This window comes from Oncorhynchus keta, chromosome 7 (assembly GCF_023373465.1).
Source record: "Oncorhynchus keta strain PuntledgeMale-10-30-2019 chromosome 7, Oket_V2, whole genome shotgun sequence".
Lineage (NCBI taxonomy): Eukaryota > Metazoa > Chordata > Actinopteri > Salmoniformes > Salmonidae > Oncorhynchus > Oncorhynchus keta.
The window spans coordinates 50,934,678-50,952,177 of NC_068427.1; the positions used below are offsets into that span (position 1 = coordinate 50,934,678).

The 17,500-nt window shown below is 42.6% G+C and overlaps 1 protein-coding gene across 3 annotated transcripts in view; it reads left to right on the forward strand.

The window, feature by feature from the left end:
- Positions 1–17,500, forward strand: part of LOC118377119 (myc box-dependent-interacting protein 1) — a 160,236-nt gene that overhangs the window by 14,198 nt on the left and 128,538 nt on the right. For 2 of the 3 annotated variants that reach the window (XR_008140303.1, XM_052523154.1), the window contains exons 11-15: positions 158–239; positions 8,744–8,866; positions 14,250–14,345; positions 15,237–15,260; positions 17,402–17,500. The exon at positions 17,402–17,500 is cut by the window's right edge and continues 270 nt beyond it. Coding sequence is in view for 2 of the 3 variants with exons in the window: in XM_052523154.1 (XP_052379114.1) it covers positions 158–239; positions 8,744–8,866; positions 14,250–14,345; positions 15,237–15,260; positions 17,402–17,500 (424 nt within the window). In the remaining variant the exon portion in view is untranslated. The remainder of the gene's footprint in view (positions 1–157; positions 240–8,743; positions 8,867–14,249; positions 14,346–15,236; positions 15,261–17,401) is intronic. The other variant, XM_052523155.1, reaches the window with a different exon arrangement.

The following is a 17,500-nucleotide window of genomic DNA, read 5'->3' on the forward strand; positions in this document are numbered from 1 at the left end:
TCTCTCTCTCCCCTCTCTCTCTCTTCCCCTCTCTCTCTGTCCCCCCTCTCTGTCTTCCCCCTCTCTCTGTCTTCCCCCTCTCTCCCCTTCTCTCTGTCGTCCCCCCTCTCTCTCCCCCTCTCTCTCTCCCCTCTCTCTCTCTCCCTCTCTTCTCTAGTGAGCTCCCCAGAGGAGCAGATCCAGCCAATCACACTCTGAGTCCAGGCGGACCACCACCCATCCCTAAGTCCCCCTCTAAGGTACTGTAGTACACACACACACACACACACACACACACACACACACACACACACACACACACAGGGGCTGGAATGACATAGTCTAATAGCGAAGCATGTCTGTTCTACGAAATATATTCCCAAATAAATGTATTCCTAAATAAATATATTCCAAAATAAATGTATTCCTGAATAAATATATTCCCAAATAAATATATTCCCAAATAAATGTATTCTCAATTATTTAATTTTCTCTATTAACTTCTTGCGTCGAGCCATGCCGGATCCGGGAGCGTAATCATAGCCTCAAGCTCAATACCATAACGCAATGTTAATTATTCATGAAAATCGCAAATGAAATTAAATTAATATGCTAGCTCTCAAGCTTAGCCTTTTGTTAACAACACTGTCATCTCAGAATTTCAAAAATATGCTTCTCTACTATAGCAAACTAGCATTTAGCGTTAGCATTTAGCATTAGCATTTAGCGTTAGCATTAGCAGGCCACATTTTCACAAAAACCAGCAAAAACATTCAATAAATCATTTACCTTTGAAGAACTGCGGATGTTTTCAATGAGGAGACTCTAAGTTAGATAGCAAATGTTCCGTTTTTCCTGAAAGATTTTTTGTGCAGGAGAAATCGGTCCGTTTGGTGCGTCACGTTTGGCTACCAAAAAAAAACAAACGCCAAACTTTTTTCCAAATTAACTCCATAATATCGACTGAAACATGGCAAACGTTGTTTAGAACCAATCCTCAAGGTGTTTTTCACATATCTCTTCAATGATGTATCGTTCCTGGAAGTATGAGTCTCCTTCTGTAACGCAAGGTACAATGGTTGCCACTGGGAATTACGCACCGATTTAGACAAAGGACACCGGACGGCCCCTTGGCAAATGTAGTCTCTTATGGCCAATCTTCCAATGATATGCCTACAAATACGCCACAATGCTGCAGACATCTTGGATGAATGGCAGAGCGCATAAGCTCGTTCACAGCCATATAAGGAGACGTCAGTAAAACACAGCGTCAAAAATCCTGTTCATTTCCTGTTTGAAGTTTCATCTTGGTTTCGCCTGTAAGATCAGTTCTAGGGTACTCACAGATAATATCTTTGCAGTTTTGAAAACGTCAGAGTGTTTTCTTTCCAACGCTGGCAATTATATGCATAGTCGAGCATCTTTTAGTGACGTTTTTTTATCCAATAATGACATAGCGCCCCCATAGGTTGAAGAGGTTAACAAAAGGCTAAGCTTGAGAGCTAGCATATTTATTTAATTTCATTTGCGATTTTCATGAACAGTTAACGTTGCGTTATGGTAATGAGCTTGAGGCTGTATTCACGATCCCGGATCCGGGATGGCTCGACGCAAGAAGTTAACCTCTTATGTCGACCCGACGCGCAGGCGTCTCATCTAGCCATCTGGAAATGCAAATGCGCTACGCTAAATGCTAATAGCACTCGTTAAAACTCAAACGTTCATTAAAACACACATGCAGGGTACTGAATTAAAGCTACACTCGTTGTGAATCCAGCCAACAAGTCAGATTCTTAAAATGCTTTTCGGCGAAAGCATGAGAAGCTATTATCTGATAGCATGCAACACCCAGAAATACCTGAAGGTGACGTAAACAAAATAATTAGCATAGCCGTCGCTACACAAAAAGCAGAAATAGAATAAAAAACATTCATTACCTTTGACGATCTTCTTTGTTGGCACTCCTAGATGTCCCATAAACATCACTATTGGGTCTTTTTTTCAATTAAATTGGTCCATATATACCCTAAATATCGATCTATGGAAAGTGTGTGATCAAGGAAAAAACAGCTTTTTAAAACGCAACGTCATTTTTTAAACTTTGTGCAGTGAACAACAATGATTGTTGCTGACATGCCGATGTTCAGATGAAGGGACTGTAATAGTCTATGTGGTGCTCAGCTCAGACTGTAGTGTGTAGTCTACTGTAATAGTCTATGTGGTGCTCAGCTCAGACTGTAGTGTGTAGTCTACTGTAATAGTCTATGTGGTGCTCAGCTCAGACTGTAGTGTGTAGTCTACTGTAATAGTCTATGTGGTGCTCAGCTCAGACTGTAGTGTGTAGTCTACTGTAATAGTCTATGTGGTGCTTAGCTCAGACTGTAGTTTGTAGTCTACTGTAATAGTCTATGTGGTGCTCAGCTCAGACTGTAGTGTGTAGTCTACTGTAATAGTCTATGTGGTGCTCAGCTCAGACTGTAGTGTGTAGTCTACTGTAATAGTCCATGTGGTGCTCAGCTCAGACTGTAGTGTGTAGTCTACTGTAATAGTCTATGTGGTGCTCAGCTCAGACTGTAGTGTGTAGTCTACTGTAATAGTGGTACTCAGCTACTGTAGCTGCTGGTAAAGGAATTCAAAGCCTCTACTTTATCACTCAGGATGGAACCTTCCTTGTAATGGTGTTAAAACTAAACTCTAAAGTAGAATAGTATTTACCTATTTATTTTTTTGAGTGAATAATAATGAGTCATTATTTATATTTCCACTCAAATAATAATTATTAATAATAAAGAGCAATCAGAATGTTGTGTCCAATTCGGTAGATGAACAAACCCAATGCTTTAGCCTATGTACATGTTATAGCCACAATGCTTCATCAGTTGGGTTACAGGTGATGCTGTTTGCTAATAATAGTAAACATCTGATAATATAGACCGCACAGTACATAGTCCAATATGTTAAAATCATTTTACCAATATGTTTTTATTTCTGGAGGTGGAAATTATACTTTAGATGGCGTCAGAGTCAGTTTATTTTAAATTTATTTTGGAGTAAAATTATTATTATATAAATATATTTTAAACCAAATCTCTCCCCTAAATAAGGGGACTGGATTTGGTCAAACTCGCAGTTTAACAACATGATCCTCTATATTTTGTTTCTTCTCTTTTTTTTTCTCCGCAAATTTCGTTCCAATTGGTAGTTACAGTCTTGTCTCATCGCTGAAACTCCCGTACGGACTCGGGAGAGGCGAAGGTCGAAGGTCGAAAGCCATGAGTCCTCCTAAACACGAGCCAACCAAGACTCAATGCTTCAGATCCTCTTAGATGAAAGGGGAGGTTAAACTTGGCCCCGGACAATGGAACTGAGATCGGTTTAAGGTTTCATGTTATTTATTTTTGTTGCATACAGATGCTGTTGCTGCAAGTATCCGGGGGAGTTTTTCAATGTATTTAAAGGCAAGCACACACAGACAGACTTGTGCCCCGGATGGAAACACACACACACACCCACACACACACACACACACACACACACACACACACACACACACACACACACACACACACACACACACACACACACACACACACACACACACACACGTGTGTTTATATTAACAAAGAACAGACAACAGATTTCCACCTCGTCTGCAGATGTCTCCTGGGAGCCAGACTGGCTCCATCTAGTCTGTGACCAACTCTAAGGGAGATCCTGACATGCTCTCATTCAGAATTTTGGTAACGCTTTACAGCAAGCTCTCACAGTCCTACTGCAGAATTAGTCGTTCATCCACGTTTCTCCAAACGTCAAATTTAGGTTAAGGTTTTTTAATAAATAAAACAGTTTGAGTGTTCTGTTAATTTGTTTCAGGTTTGTTTAGAAATGGATTGGACCAAGGTGCTGCGTGCTAGGCGTACATTTAACTTTTATTGAAATGACATCGAAAAAACAACAAAATACAAAAGAAATCTAACGTAAACCTACATGCAGTGCAGAAAGCAACTACACACAAACAAGATCCCACAATCTAAGGTGGGAAAAAGGGCTGCCTAAGTATGATACCCAATCAGAGACAACGATAGACAGCTGCCTCTGATTGGGAACCATACCTAGCCAACAAAGAAATAGAAAAACTAGAATCCCCACCAAAATCACACTCTGACCTAACCAAATAGAGAAATAAAAAGGCTCTCTAAGGTCAGGGCGTGACAATTTGAGCGTTCTGTTAATTTGAGCGTTCTGTTAGTTAGAGCGTTCTGTTAGAGCGTTCTGTTAATTTGAGCGTTCTGTTAGTTAGAGCGTTCTGTTAATTTGAGCATTCTGTTAATTTGAGGGTTCTGATCATTTGAGCATTCTGTTAATTTGAGGGTTCTGTTCATTTGAGCATTCTGTTCATTTGAGCATTCTGTTCATTTGAGGGTTCTGTTCATTTGAGCATTCTGTTCATTTGAGCGTTCTGTTCATTTGAGCGTTCTGTTCATTTGAGCATTCTGTTCATTTAAGCATTCTGTTAATTTGAGGTTCTGTTAATTTGAGGGTTCTGTTCATTTGAGCATTCTGTTCATTTGAGCATTCTGTTAATTTGAGGGTTCTGTTCATTTGAGCATTCTGTTCATTTAGCGTTCTGTTCATTTGAGAGTTCTGTTCATTTGAGGTTCTGTTAGTTAGAACATTCTGTTCATTTGTTCTGTTAATTTGAGCATTCTGTTCATTTGAGTGTTCTGTTCATTTGAGTGTTCGGTTAATGTGAACATTCTGTTCATTTGAGCTTTCTGTTAATTAGAGCATTCTGTTAATTTGAGCGTTCTGTTAATTTGAGGGTTCTAGTTAGAGCATTCTGTTCATTTGAAAATTCTGTTCATTTGAGCATTCTGTTAATTTGAGGTTCTGTTCATTTGAGCATTCTGTTAATTTGAGCGTTCTGTTCATTTGAGCATTCTGTTCATTTGAGGGTTCTGTTCATTTGAGCATTCTGTTAATTTGAGGGTTCTGTTCATTTGAGCATTCTGTTCATTTGAGCATTCTGTTCATTTGAGGGTTCTGTTCATTTGAGCATTCTGTTCATTTGAGGGTTCTGTTCATTTGAGCATTCTGTTAATTTGAGGGTTCTGTTCATTTGAGCATTCTGTTCATTTGAGCGTTCTGTTCATTTGAGCGTTCTGTTCATTTGAGCATTCTGTTCATTTGAGCGTTCTGTTCATTTGAGCATTCTGTTCATTTGAGCGTTCTGTTAATTTGAGGGTTCTGTTAATTTGAGTATTCTGTTCATTTCATTCTGTTCATTTGAGCATTCTGTTCATTTGAGCGTTCTGTTCATTTGAGCATTCTGTTAATTTGAGCATTCTGTTAATTTGAGTATTCTGTTAATTTGAGTATTCTGTTCATTTGAGCATTCTGTTCATTTGAGCATTCTGTTCATTTGAGCATTCTGTTCATTTGAGCATTCTGTTCATTTGAGTGTTCTGTTCATTTGAGTGTTCTGTTAATGTGAACATTCTGTTAATTTGAGCTTTCTGTTAATTTGAGCATTCTGTTAATTTGAGTTCTGTTAATTTGAGGGTTCTGTTAGTTAGAGCATTTTGTTCATTTGAAAATTCTGTTCATTTGAGCATTCTGTTAATTTGAGGGTTCTGTTCATTTGAGCATTCTGTTCATTTGAGCATTCTGTTCATTTGAGCATTCTGTTCATTTGAGCATTCTGTTAATTTGAGGGTTCTGTTCATTTGAGCATTCTGTTAATTTGAGCGTTCTGTTAATTTGAGGGTTCTGTTAGTTGAGCATTCTGTTAATTTGAGGGTTCTGTTCATTTGAGCATTCTGTTAATTTGAGGGTTCTGTTCATTTGAGCATTCTGTTCATTTGAGGTTCTGTTCATTTGAGAATTCTGTTCATTTGAGGGTTCTGTTCATTTGATCATTCTGTTTATTTGAGGGTTCTGTTCATTTGAGCATTCTGTTCATTTGAGGGTTCTGTTCATTTGAGCATTCTGTTCATTTGAGGGTTCTGTTCATTTGAGCGTTCTATTCATTTGAGCAATCTGTTCATTTGATCGTTCTGTTTATTTGAGGGTTCTGTTCATTTGAGCATTCTGTTTATTTGAGGGCTCTGTTCATTTGAGCATTCTGTTAATTTGAGGGTTCTGTTAGTTAGAGCATTCTGTTAATTTGAGGGTTCTGTTCATTTGAGCATTCTGTTCATTTGAGCGTTCTGTTCATTTGAGCGTTCTGTTCATTTGAGCGTTCTGTTAAAGTTTCTGGCAATGGTTTTATCTGAGGAAGGAAATATATCTACTCCCAAATATTTGAAATTGGGAAAAAAAAGAGTTTCCATAAGTAGAGACAGAGTCCTTCATCGGTGTCTTGAGAGTCAGTAGGTTTGATGTGCTTTGATTCATTTTAGAAATACAAATCAAATCAATTGTATGTCACATTATCAGAATACAACAGGTGTAGAACTTACCGTGAAATGCTTACCTACACAGTAAATGTGTCTGAGTAAATTTGACTCAAATTGAAGACAATTATACTCTACAAAATATAACATTTAGTCCCAGTCTAAATAGAGTAAAAATGACTCTTGTTGCAGAGTTATTTCTACACTATTCAGTGTTTATATTTAACTCTACAAACTATAATTTACTCAATTTACACACATGGAAACAACTCTACTGCCAATTCACTTAATATAGAATTGAATATTATCTGTGTACAAGCCCTTAACCTAGAAATAGAGTTAAGAAAATATTGACTAAATAAACTAAAGTAAAAAAAATCGAATCAATAAAAAATTAACACAATAAACGTACATAACGAAACGAGGCTATATACAATGTGCAATGTGCAAATTGACAGGTTAATCGAAGTAATTTGTGAAGTGACATTGAGATGAAGCTGAATTTATGTATGGTCTTCAGTGCGTTTGGGAGTGATTGAGATACATTGTCTAGATATAGTAGATATAGTAAAATGTTATTCTTGGTACCATTTGAAAGGAAACACTTTGAAGTTTGTGGAAATGTGAATTGAATGTAGGAGAATATAGCACAATAGATCTTGGTAAACAAATTACAAAGAAAAAAAACAACTGGTCTTTTTTTCTACCATCATCTTTGAAATGCAAGAGAATGGTCATAGTTAAAGCCATCACTCTGATTGTAATTCCGCTAGTGTCCACAAAATGGCAGCCGTGTTTGTGCAAAGTTTCAGATGGATAACTTCAAAAATGAGTGAACAACAACACTTTTTTGGGTAAATCGTGAAGAAGACATTCACATTCATATTCCATTTTTCTGCAAGAATATCATCACATCTGTAAACTTGGACTTTGATTTCCAAGTATTAGTAGACATATTATAAGTTCAACACTTGCAAAACAACTAGTTTTCATAGCTTCATAATTGGTGCTTATTTGACCAAGATACAGTTGTTCAAGTGATGGCTGCCCGCGCCATGAAGGCATCGCTCTCTAACCAAATATGGTGTCCTATAGGATATACTACACCCCTAATGAAATAATTAAGTCTTGTTACCTTCTAGGATCTCTGAGGAATAGATACGAACGTGATCTGACTCGTTCAAACAACGTTTAGGGTGAGATTTTCACAGATTCCTTTCTTTGCAAATTGAACGAGTGGAAATACAAAACAGATTGTGCGTGCTATATGGACCTTTTTAGGATATGAAAATTGAGTTTGTCTAACAAAACAACACTTCATGTTATCTCTGGGACCCTTTGGATGATAAATCAGAGCCAGATTTCAGAATGTAAGTACACATTTCAACTTCAGAGGTGAATTTATCAAATCTATCGCGGTGAAAAAAGTGTTTTGTTGTTAGGAGCTCTCCTCAAACAATAGCATGGCATTGTTTCCAGGTAATAGCTACTGTAAATTGGACAGTGCAGTTATATTAACAAGAATTTAAGCTTTCAGCCGATATAAGACACTTGTATGTACCGACATTTGTTTTTCTCTAAAATCTGCAATCGTGACATTTTGCTCTGCATGATTTACAACTGTCCCATTGATGGAATTAATTATTTTAGGATTTACAGTGTACAGTACAGAGGTGTACAGTTCTTTATCGAAGCAGGATAATCTTTGATTGATTAATTGGGGTTCTGAAATTTTAAGTTGGCAGTAGTAAGTGTGGTGGTCAGACAAGCTCATTTTATTGTTTAAAGAAATAGACCTGCTATTGTTCCTTGTAATACAGTAATTGATTAATGGGGGTTCTGATAGTAATTCCCCTGTTTCAGACACAATAGTTAATATATCAGCAAATTCTGCTCTCTCTCATATCAATAAATTAGGTTCTGTCTTGACTTTGGAAAGAGGAATAGTTAGAGGAGGCAGGTAAGGTAAAAATCTGTTGTTCTACCCCCTTAACTGACTTGCCTCGTTAAATAAAGATAAAATAAATAAATAAAAAGCTGATCTGAAAATAATGTTTGTTGATAACACCTTTGATAGAATCAGATTTCTTTTTATTGATCATTATGAACTCATTTAGTTCTATCTCAAGTTGATCACAGAAAGTAGGACTTTGTAGGGATGAAACGTTGAAATGCCCTTTTAGGAGATTCAGAAATTTGAAGTTGGCAGTAGTAAGTGTGGTGGTCAGACAAGCTCATTTTCTTGATTAAAGAAATAGTGAACGGGAACGTTCCACACCTTAATGTGACGTAGGGTTAGGCAGGAAAGCACACGTTTCAACGTATGCCATGTGACCCTTGACCTGTCTTTCTCTCCTTACGTTGTGCAGCTGAGACCAGTGATGCCGCCGCGGCCTGAATCCAGCCCCTGTCGGGACATGAAACCAGAAAACATCATTAACCTGTTTGATGCTGCTGCTGCTCCTAACATCAGTGTTACGTCCCCAACACAGGTACAGCCTGTTCCCTTTTCTCTTTTCCTTTATCACGTCATGCCTGAATCTTTACCCTAACCCTTACTCTACCCTAAACCTACCCTAACCCTTACTCTACCCTAAACCTACCCTAACCCTAACCCTTACTCTACCCTAAACCTACCCTAACCCTTACTCTACCCTAAACCTACCCTAACCCTAACCCTTACTCTACCCTAAACCTACCCTAACCCTAACTCTACCCTAAACCTACCCTAACCCTAACCCTTACTCTACCCTAAACCTACCCTAACCCTTACTCTACCCTAAACCTACCCTAACCCTAACTCTATCCTAACCCTTACTCTACCCTAAACCTACCCTAACCCTAACCCTACCCTCTACCCTAAACCTACCCTAACCCTACCCTAACCCTAACCCTTACTCTACCCTAAACCTACCCTAACCCTAACTCTACCCTAAACCTACCCTAACCCTTACTCTACCCTAAACCTACCCTAACCCTTACTCTACCCTAAACCTACCCTAACCCTAACCCTTACTCTACCCTAAACCTACCCTAACCCTAACTCTACCCTAAACCTACCCTAACCCTTACTCTACCCTAAACCTACCCTAACCCTACTCTACCCTAAACCTACCCTAACACTAACCCTTACTCTACCCTAAACCTAACCTAACCCTTACTCAACCCTAAACCTACCTAACCCTAACCCTTACTCTACCCTAAACCTACCCTAACCCTTACTCTACCCTAAACCTACCCTAACCCTTACTCTACCCTAAATCTACCCTAACCCTAACCCTTACTCTACCCTAAACCTACCCTAACCCTAACTCTACCCTAAACCTACCCTAACCCTTACTCTACCCTAAATCTACCCTAACCCTAACCCTTACTCTACCCTAAACCTACCCTAACCCTACCCTAACCCTAACCCTTACTCTACCCTAAACCTACCCTAACCCTTACTCTACCCTAAACCTACCCTAACCCTAACCCTTACTCTACCCTAAACCTACCCTAACCCTACCCTAACCCTAACCCTTACTCTACCCTAAACCTACCCTAACCCTAACCCTTACTCTACCCTAAACCTACCCTAACCCTTACTCTACCCTAAACCTACCCTAACCCTAACCCTTACTCTACCCTAAACCTACCCTAACCCTTACTCTACCCTAAACCTACCCTAACCCTTACTCTACCCTAAACCTACCCTAACCCTAACCCTTACTATACCCTAAACCTACCCCAACCCTTACTCTACCCTAAACCTACCCTTACCCTAAATCTTACTCTACCCTAAACCTACCCTAACCCTTACTCTACCCTAAACCTACCCTAACCCTAACCCTTACTCTACCCTAAACCTACCCTAACCCTTACTCTACCCTAAACCTACCCTAACCCTTACTCTACCCTAAACCTACCCTTACCCTAAACCTTACTCTACCCTAAACCTACCCTAACTCTACCCTAAACCTACCCTAAACCTACCCTAACCCTTACTCTACCCTAAACCTACCCTAACCCTAACCCTTACTCTACCCTAAACCTACCCTAACCCTTACTCTACCCTAAACCTACCCTAACCCTTACTCTACCCTAAACCTACCCTAACCCTACTCTACCCTAAACCTACTCTAACCCTAACCCTTACTCTACCCTAAACCTAACCTAACCCTTACTCAACCCTAAACCTACCCTAACCCTAACCCTTACTCTACCCTAAACCTACCCTAACCCTAACTCTACCCTAAACCTACCCCTAACCCTTACTCTACCCTAAACCGACCCTAACCCTAACCCTTACTCTACCCTAAACCTACCCTAACCCTAACTCTACCCTAACCCTTACTCTACCCTAAACCTACCCTAACCCTAACCCTTACTCTACCCTAAACCTACCCTAACCCTTACTCTACCCTAAACCTACCCTAACCCTAACCCTTACTCTACCCTAAACCTACCCTAACCCTAACTCTACCCTAAACCTACCCTAACCCTTACTCTACCCTAAACCTACCCTAACCCTAACCCTTACTCTACCCTAAACCTACCCTAACCCTTACTCTACCCTAAACCTACCCTAACCCTAACCCTTACTCTACCCTAAACCTACCCTAACCCTTACTCTACCCTAAACCTACCCTAACCCTTACTCTACCCTAAACCTACCCTAACCCTAACCCTTACTCTACCCTAAACCTACCCAACCCTTACTCTACCCTAAACCTACCCTTACCCTAAACCTTACTCTACCCTAAACCTACCCTAACCCTTACTCTACCCTAAACCTACCCTAACCCTAACCCTTACTCTACCCTAAACCTACCCTAACCCTTACTCTACCCTAAACCTACCCTAACCCTTACTCTACCCTAAACCTACCCTAACCCTAACCCTAACCCTTACTCTACCCTAAACCTACCCTAACCCTTACTCTACCCTAAACCTACCCTAACCCTAACCCTTACTCTACACTAAACCTTCCCTAACCCTTACTCTACACTAAACCTACCCTAACATTTACTCTACCCTAAACCTACCCTAACCCTTACTCTACCCTAAACCTACCCTATCCCTTACTCTACACTAAACCTACCCTAACCCTTACTCTACCCTAAACCTACCCTAACCCTTACTCTACACTAAACCTAACCTAACCCTTACTCTACCCTAAACCTACCCTAATCCCTACTCTACCCTAAACCTACCCTAACCTCTACTCTACCCTAAACCTACCCTTACCCCTACTCTACCCTAAACCTACCCTAACCCCTACTCTACCCTAAACCTACCCTAACCCCTACTCTACCCTACCCTAACCCTACCCGAACCCCTACTCTACCCTAAACCTACCCTAACCCCTACTCTACCCTAACCCTTACTCTACCCTAAACCTACCCTAACCCTTACTCTACACTAAACCTACCCTAACCCTTACTCTACCCTAAACCTACCCTAACCCTTACTCTACACTAAACCTAACCTAACCCTTACTCTACACTAAACCTACCCTAACCCTTACTCTACCCTAAACCTACCCTAACCCTTACTCTACCCTAAACCTACCCTAACCCTTACTCTACACTAAACCTACCCTAACCCTTACTCTACCCTAAACCTACCCTAACCCTTACTCTACCCTAAACCTACCCTAACCCTTACTCTACCCTAAACCTACCCTAACCCCTACTCTACCCTAAACCTACCCTAACCCCTACTCTACCCTAAACCTACCCTAACCCCTACTCTACCCTAAACCTACCCTAACCCCTACTCTACCCTAAACCTACCCTAACCCCTACTCTACCCTAAACCTACCCTAACCCCTACTCTACCCTACCCTAACCCTACCCGAACCCCTACTCTACCTAAACCTACCCTAACCCCTACTCTACCCTAAACCTTACTCTACCCTAAACCTACCCTAACCCCTACTCTACCCTAAACCTACCCTAACCCCTACTCTACCCTAAACCTGCCCTAACCCCTACTCAACCCTACCCTAACCCTACCCGAACCCCTACTCTACCTAAACCTACCCTAACCCCTACTCTACCCTAAACCTTACTCTACCCTAAACCTACCCTAACCCCTACTCTAACCTAAACCTACCCTAACCCTTACTCTACCCTAAACCTACCCTAACCCCTACTCTAACCTAAACCTACCCTAACCCTTACTCTACCCTAAACCTACCCTAACCCCTACTCTACCCTAAATCTACCCTAACCCTTACTCTACCCTAAACCTACCCTAACCCCTACTCTACCCTAAATCTACCCTAACCCTTACTCTACCCTAAACCTACCCTAACCTCTACTCTACCCTAAACCTACCCTAACCCCTACTCTACCCTAAACCTACCCTAACCCCTACTCAACCCTAAACCTACCTAACCCTTACTCTACCCTAAACCTACCTAACCTCTACTCTACCCTAAACCTACCCTAACCCCTACTCTACCCTAAACTTACCCTAACCCTAACCCTACCCGATCCCCTACTCTACCCTAAACCTACCCTAACCCCTACTCTACCCTAAACCTTACTCTACCCTAAACCTACCCTAACCCCTACTGAACCTAAACCTACCTAACCCTTACTCTAACCTAAACCTACCCTAACACCTACTCTACCCTAAATCTACCCTAACCCTTACTCTACCCTAAACCTACCCTAACCCTTACTCTACCCTAAACCTACCCTAACCCCTACTCTACCCTAAACCTACCCTAACCCTTACTCTACCCTAAACCTACCCTAACCTCTACTCTACCCTAAACCTACCCTAACCCCTACTCTACCCTAAACCTACCCTAACCTCTACTCTACCCTAAACCTACCATAACCCTTACTCTACACTAAACCTACCCTAACCCCTACTCTACCCTAAACCTACCCCTACTCTACCCTAAACCTACCCCTACTCTACCCTAAACCTACCCCTACTCTACCCTAAACCTACCCTAACCCCTACTCTACCCTAAACCTACCCTATCCCTTACACTACCCTAAACCTACCCCTACTCTACCCTAAACCTACCCCTACTCTACCCTAAACCTACCCCTACTCTACCCTAAACCTACCCCTACTCTACCCTAAACCTACCCTAACCCCTACTCTACCCTAAACCTACCCTATCCCTTACACTACCCTAAACCTACCCCTACTCTACCCTAAACCTACCCTATCCCTTACTCTACCCTAAACCTACTCTAACCCCTACTCTACCCTAAACCTACCCCTGCTCTACCCTAAACCTACCCTAACCCTTACACTACCCTAAACCTACTCTAACCCCTACTCTACCCTAAACCTACCCCTACTCTACCCTAAACCTACTCTATCCCTTACACTACCCTAAACCTACTCTAACCCCTACTCTACCCAAAACCTACCCCTACTCTACCCTAAACCTACCCTCACCCCTACTCTACCCTAAACCTACCCCTACACTACCCTAAACCTACCCCTACTCTACCCTAAACCTACCCTATCCCTTACACTACCCTTACTCTACCCCACCCTTATCAGAACCCAAGCTGTTACACACCAACAGAGTTGCAGTTTATATTTTGTTGATACTGTTGGTCTTCTGTTGGCGACTATCCACCAAGGTTGGGGTCAATTTGGAATTGAAGTCAGTCAATTCAAGAAATAAATCCTCTCAAAAATCAAACACGTTTGACATCAATAAATAGCTTCTCGTTTTCATGATTACTGATAAATTATTAAAAACAAATGACCATTCGGAATTTCAGTCGAGTTTCTGAATTTTGACTTGAACCCAACTCTGCTGTCCACATAAAGTGTGACTCTTGCTAATCCCGCTAATCTTGTTCTCCTGTTAACTGTCTGTATGTATCGTATCCTTCCTTCCCATGTCAGTTTGACAGCACTGCAGGGGCCAACCTGTTGGACATGGACCTGTCCATCCTGGCTGCACCAAGTCATGGTGGCACAGCCGTGTCCTCAGCCTCTCAGGTGGGTTGGCCCGTTCAGGCAGACGGTCAAGCAGGCAATAAGTCAAGTTGGTTATCAGCTCCTGTACGTGTTTGATACATGCTTAGACCCTGGCTGAGCTCAGTCTGCCTGGCGAGACGTTCATTACCACAGTGTTTATTTGTGTCGTTATTCGCATTTTCATCATTTCTGTTTGTTTAGATGTATGACTTTGAAATGCATGAGAGTTTTCTTCTGTTTATTTGTTGTGTTTGAACATCTCTACATCTCTCTCTCTGTCTCTCTCTCTCTCTCTCTCTCTCTCTCTCTCTGTCTCTCTCTGTCTCTCTGTCTCTCTGTCTCTCTCTCTCTCTCTCTGTCTCTCTCTGTCTCTCTGTCTCTCTCTCTCTCTCTCTCTGTCTCTCTCTCTCTGTATCTCTCTCTCTCTCTCTGTCTCTCTCTGTCTCTCTGTCTCTCTCTGTCTCTCTGTCTCTCTCTCTCTCTGTCTCTCTCTCTGTCTCTGTCTCTCTCTCTCTCTCTCTCTGTCTCTCTGTCTCTCTGTCTCTCTCTCTCTCTCTCTCTCTCTCTCTCTCTCTCTGTCTCTCTGTCTCTCTCTCTCTCTCTCTCTCTGTCTCTCTCTCTCTCTCTCTCTCTCTCTCTCTGTCTCTCTGTCTCTCTCTCTCTCTCTCTCTCTCTCTCTCTCTCTCTCTCTCTCTCTCTCTCTCTCTCTCTCTCTCTGTCTCTCTGTCTCTCTCTGTCTCTCTGTCTCTCTCTCTCTCTCTCTCTCTCTGTCTCTCTCTGTCTCTCTGTCTCTCTCTCTCTCTCTCTCTCTCTCTCTCTCTCTCTCTCTCTCTCTCTCTCTCTCTGTGTCTCTCTCTGACTCTCTGTCTCTCTGTCTCTCTCTCTCTCTCTCTCTCTGTTTTCCTGCTGAAGGCGGTATCATGGGACACATGGGAGGTAAGCACAGTCATCATACTCTACATTGGCCATAGATTCCCTCCAACAGGGACTGTCTAGCTGATCCAACAGGGACTGTCTAGCTGATCCAACAGGGACTGTCTAGCTGATCCAACAGTCATGGGACTGTCTAGCTGATCCAACAGGGATTGTCTAGCTGATCCAACAGGGACTGTCTAGCTGATCCAACAGTCATGGGACTGTCTAGCTGATCCAACAGGGACTGTCTAGCTCGTCCAACAGGGACTGTCTAGCTCATCCAACAGGGACTGCCTAGCTGATCCAACAGGGACTGTCTAGCTGATCCAACAGCCATGGGACTGTCTAGCTAATCCATCAGGGACTGTCTAGCTGGTCTAACAGCCATGGGACTGTCTAGCTGATCCAACAGTCATGGGACTGTCTAGCTCATCCAACAGGGACTGTCTAGCTGATCCAACAGGGACTGTCTAGCTAATCCAACAGGGACTGTCTAGCTGATCCAACAGTCATGGGACTGTCTAGCTCATCCAACAGGGACTGTCTAGCTGATCCAACAGGGACTGTCTAGCTGATCCAACAGTCATGGGACTGTCTAGCTCATCCAACAGGGACTGTCTAGCTGATCCAACAGCCATGGGACTGTCTAGCTGATACAACAGGGACTGTCTAGCTAATCCAACAGGGACTGTCTAGCTGATACAACAGCCATGGGACTGTCTAGCTGATACAACAGGGACTGTCTAGCTGATCCAACAGCCATGGGACTGTCCATGCTGATCCAACAGGGACTGTCTAGCTAATCCAACAGGGACTATCTAGCTGATCCAACAGCCATGGGACTGTCTAGCTAATCCAACAGGGACTGTCTAGCTAATCCAACAGGGACTGTCTAGCTGATCCAACAGGGACTGTCTAGCTAATCCAACAGGGACTGTTTAGCTAATCCAACAGGGACTGTCTAGCTGATCCAACAGGGACTGTCTAGCTGATCCATCAGGGACTGTCTAGCTCATCCAACAGGGACTGTCTAGCTGATCCATTAGGGACTGTCTAGCTGATCCATCAGGGACTGTCTAGCTGATCCATCAGGGACTGTCTAGCTGATCCATCAGGGACTGTCTAGCTGATCCAACAGGGACTGTCTAGCTGATCCATTAGGGACTGTCTAGCTGATCCATCAGGGACTGTCTAGCTGATCCATCAGGGACTGTCTAGCTGATCCATCAGGGACTGTCTAGCTGATCCATCAGGGACTGTCTAGCTGATCCAACAGGGACTGTCTAGCTGATCCATTAGGGACTGTCTAGCTGATCCATTAGGGACTGTCTAGCTGATCCATCAGGGACTGTCTAGCTGATCCATCAGGGACTGTCTAGCTGATCCATCAGGGACTGTCTAGCTGATCCATCAGGGACTGTCTAGCTGATCCATCAGGGACTGACTAGCTAATCCAACAGCCATGGGAATGTCTAGCTGAATTTAGGGACTGCTTGATACTAACAGAATAACAAAATAGTTATTTCAGGGTTTTCCGGTTTGCTGTCGTGCCCTAACCAAACTGTTATCTCCACATCTCTGTGTTTTTGTTGGGGGAAATAGTAAAGCAGAACATAAAGGGAATTGTACCTCTGACCTTCCATGATGTTACCTGGTAGCCTGAGTACCAGTCTGCGCAATCATGCCAACTCCATAACAACAACCTTCTTTGATTTGGAAAAGCTAACGATCGAAAACCTAATTGGTCTTTTCACTTTTTCGCCACATCCTCCACGTTTCAATCATCAATCTTTTTATTTATCAATTCATTCATTCATTTAATTCATTTGAATTAATTTCCTACATTTCTATTATCCCCGATAAATGGCCCATTGCCATGGAAACCTTGCCTGACCCGGTTCTTGGTCATTATGGCTTCCTATGGCCTATTATACCCCATTTCACTGCCCCCACCCTGTACCTTCGCCCCTTAACCCTCGCCCCTGCCCCCTGCCCCCTACCCCTCACCCCTTCCCTCTGCCCCTACCCCTTGCCCATGCCCATTGCCATGGAAACTCTGGCTCTAAACCTGGTCTCTATGGCTTCGAATGGGTTCCTCATACCAATGGACATGCCCCATTCTGCCCATTTAATTGCCCCACCCCAACCCCTCGCCCACCTAGCCTGAGGAAACTCCTGCTCCACCGGAGGAGCCCCAGGGCTGGGGGGATGACGGTACCCTGCCAGTGCGTGCTGCTGGCTGGGATGATGACGGTACCCTG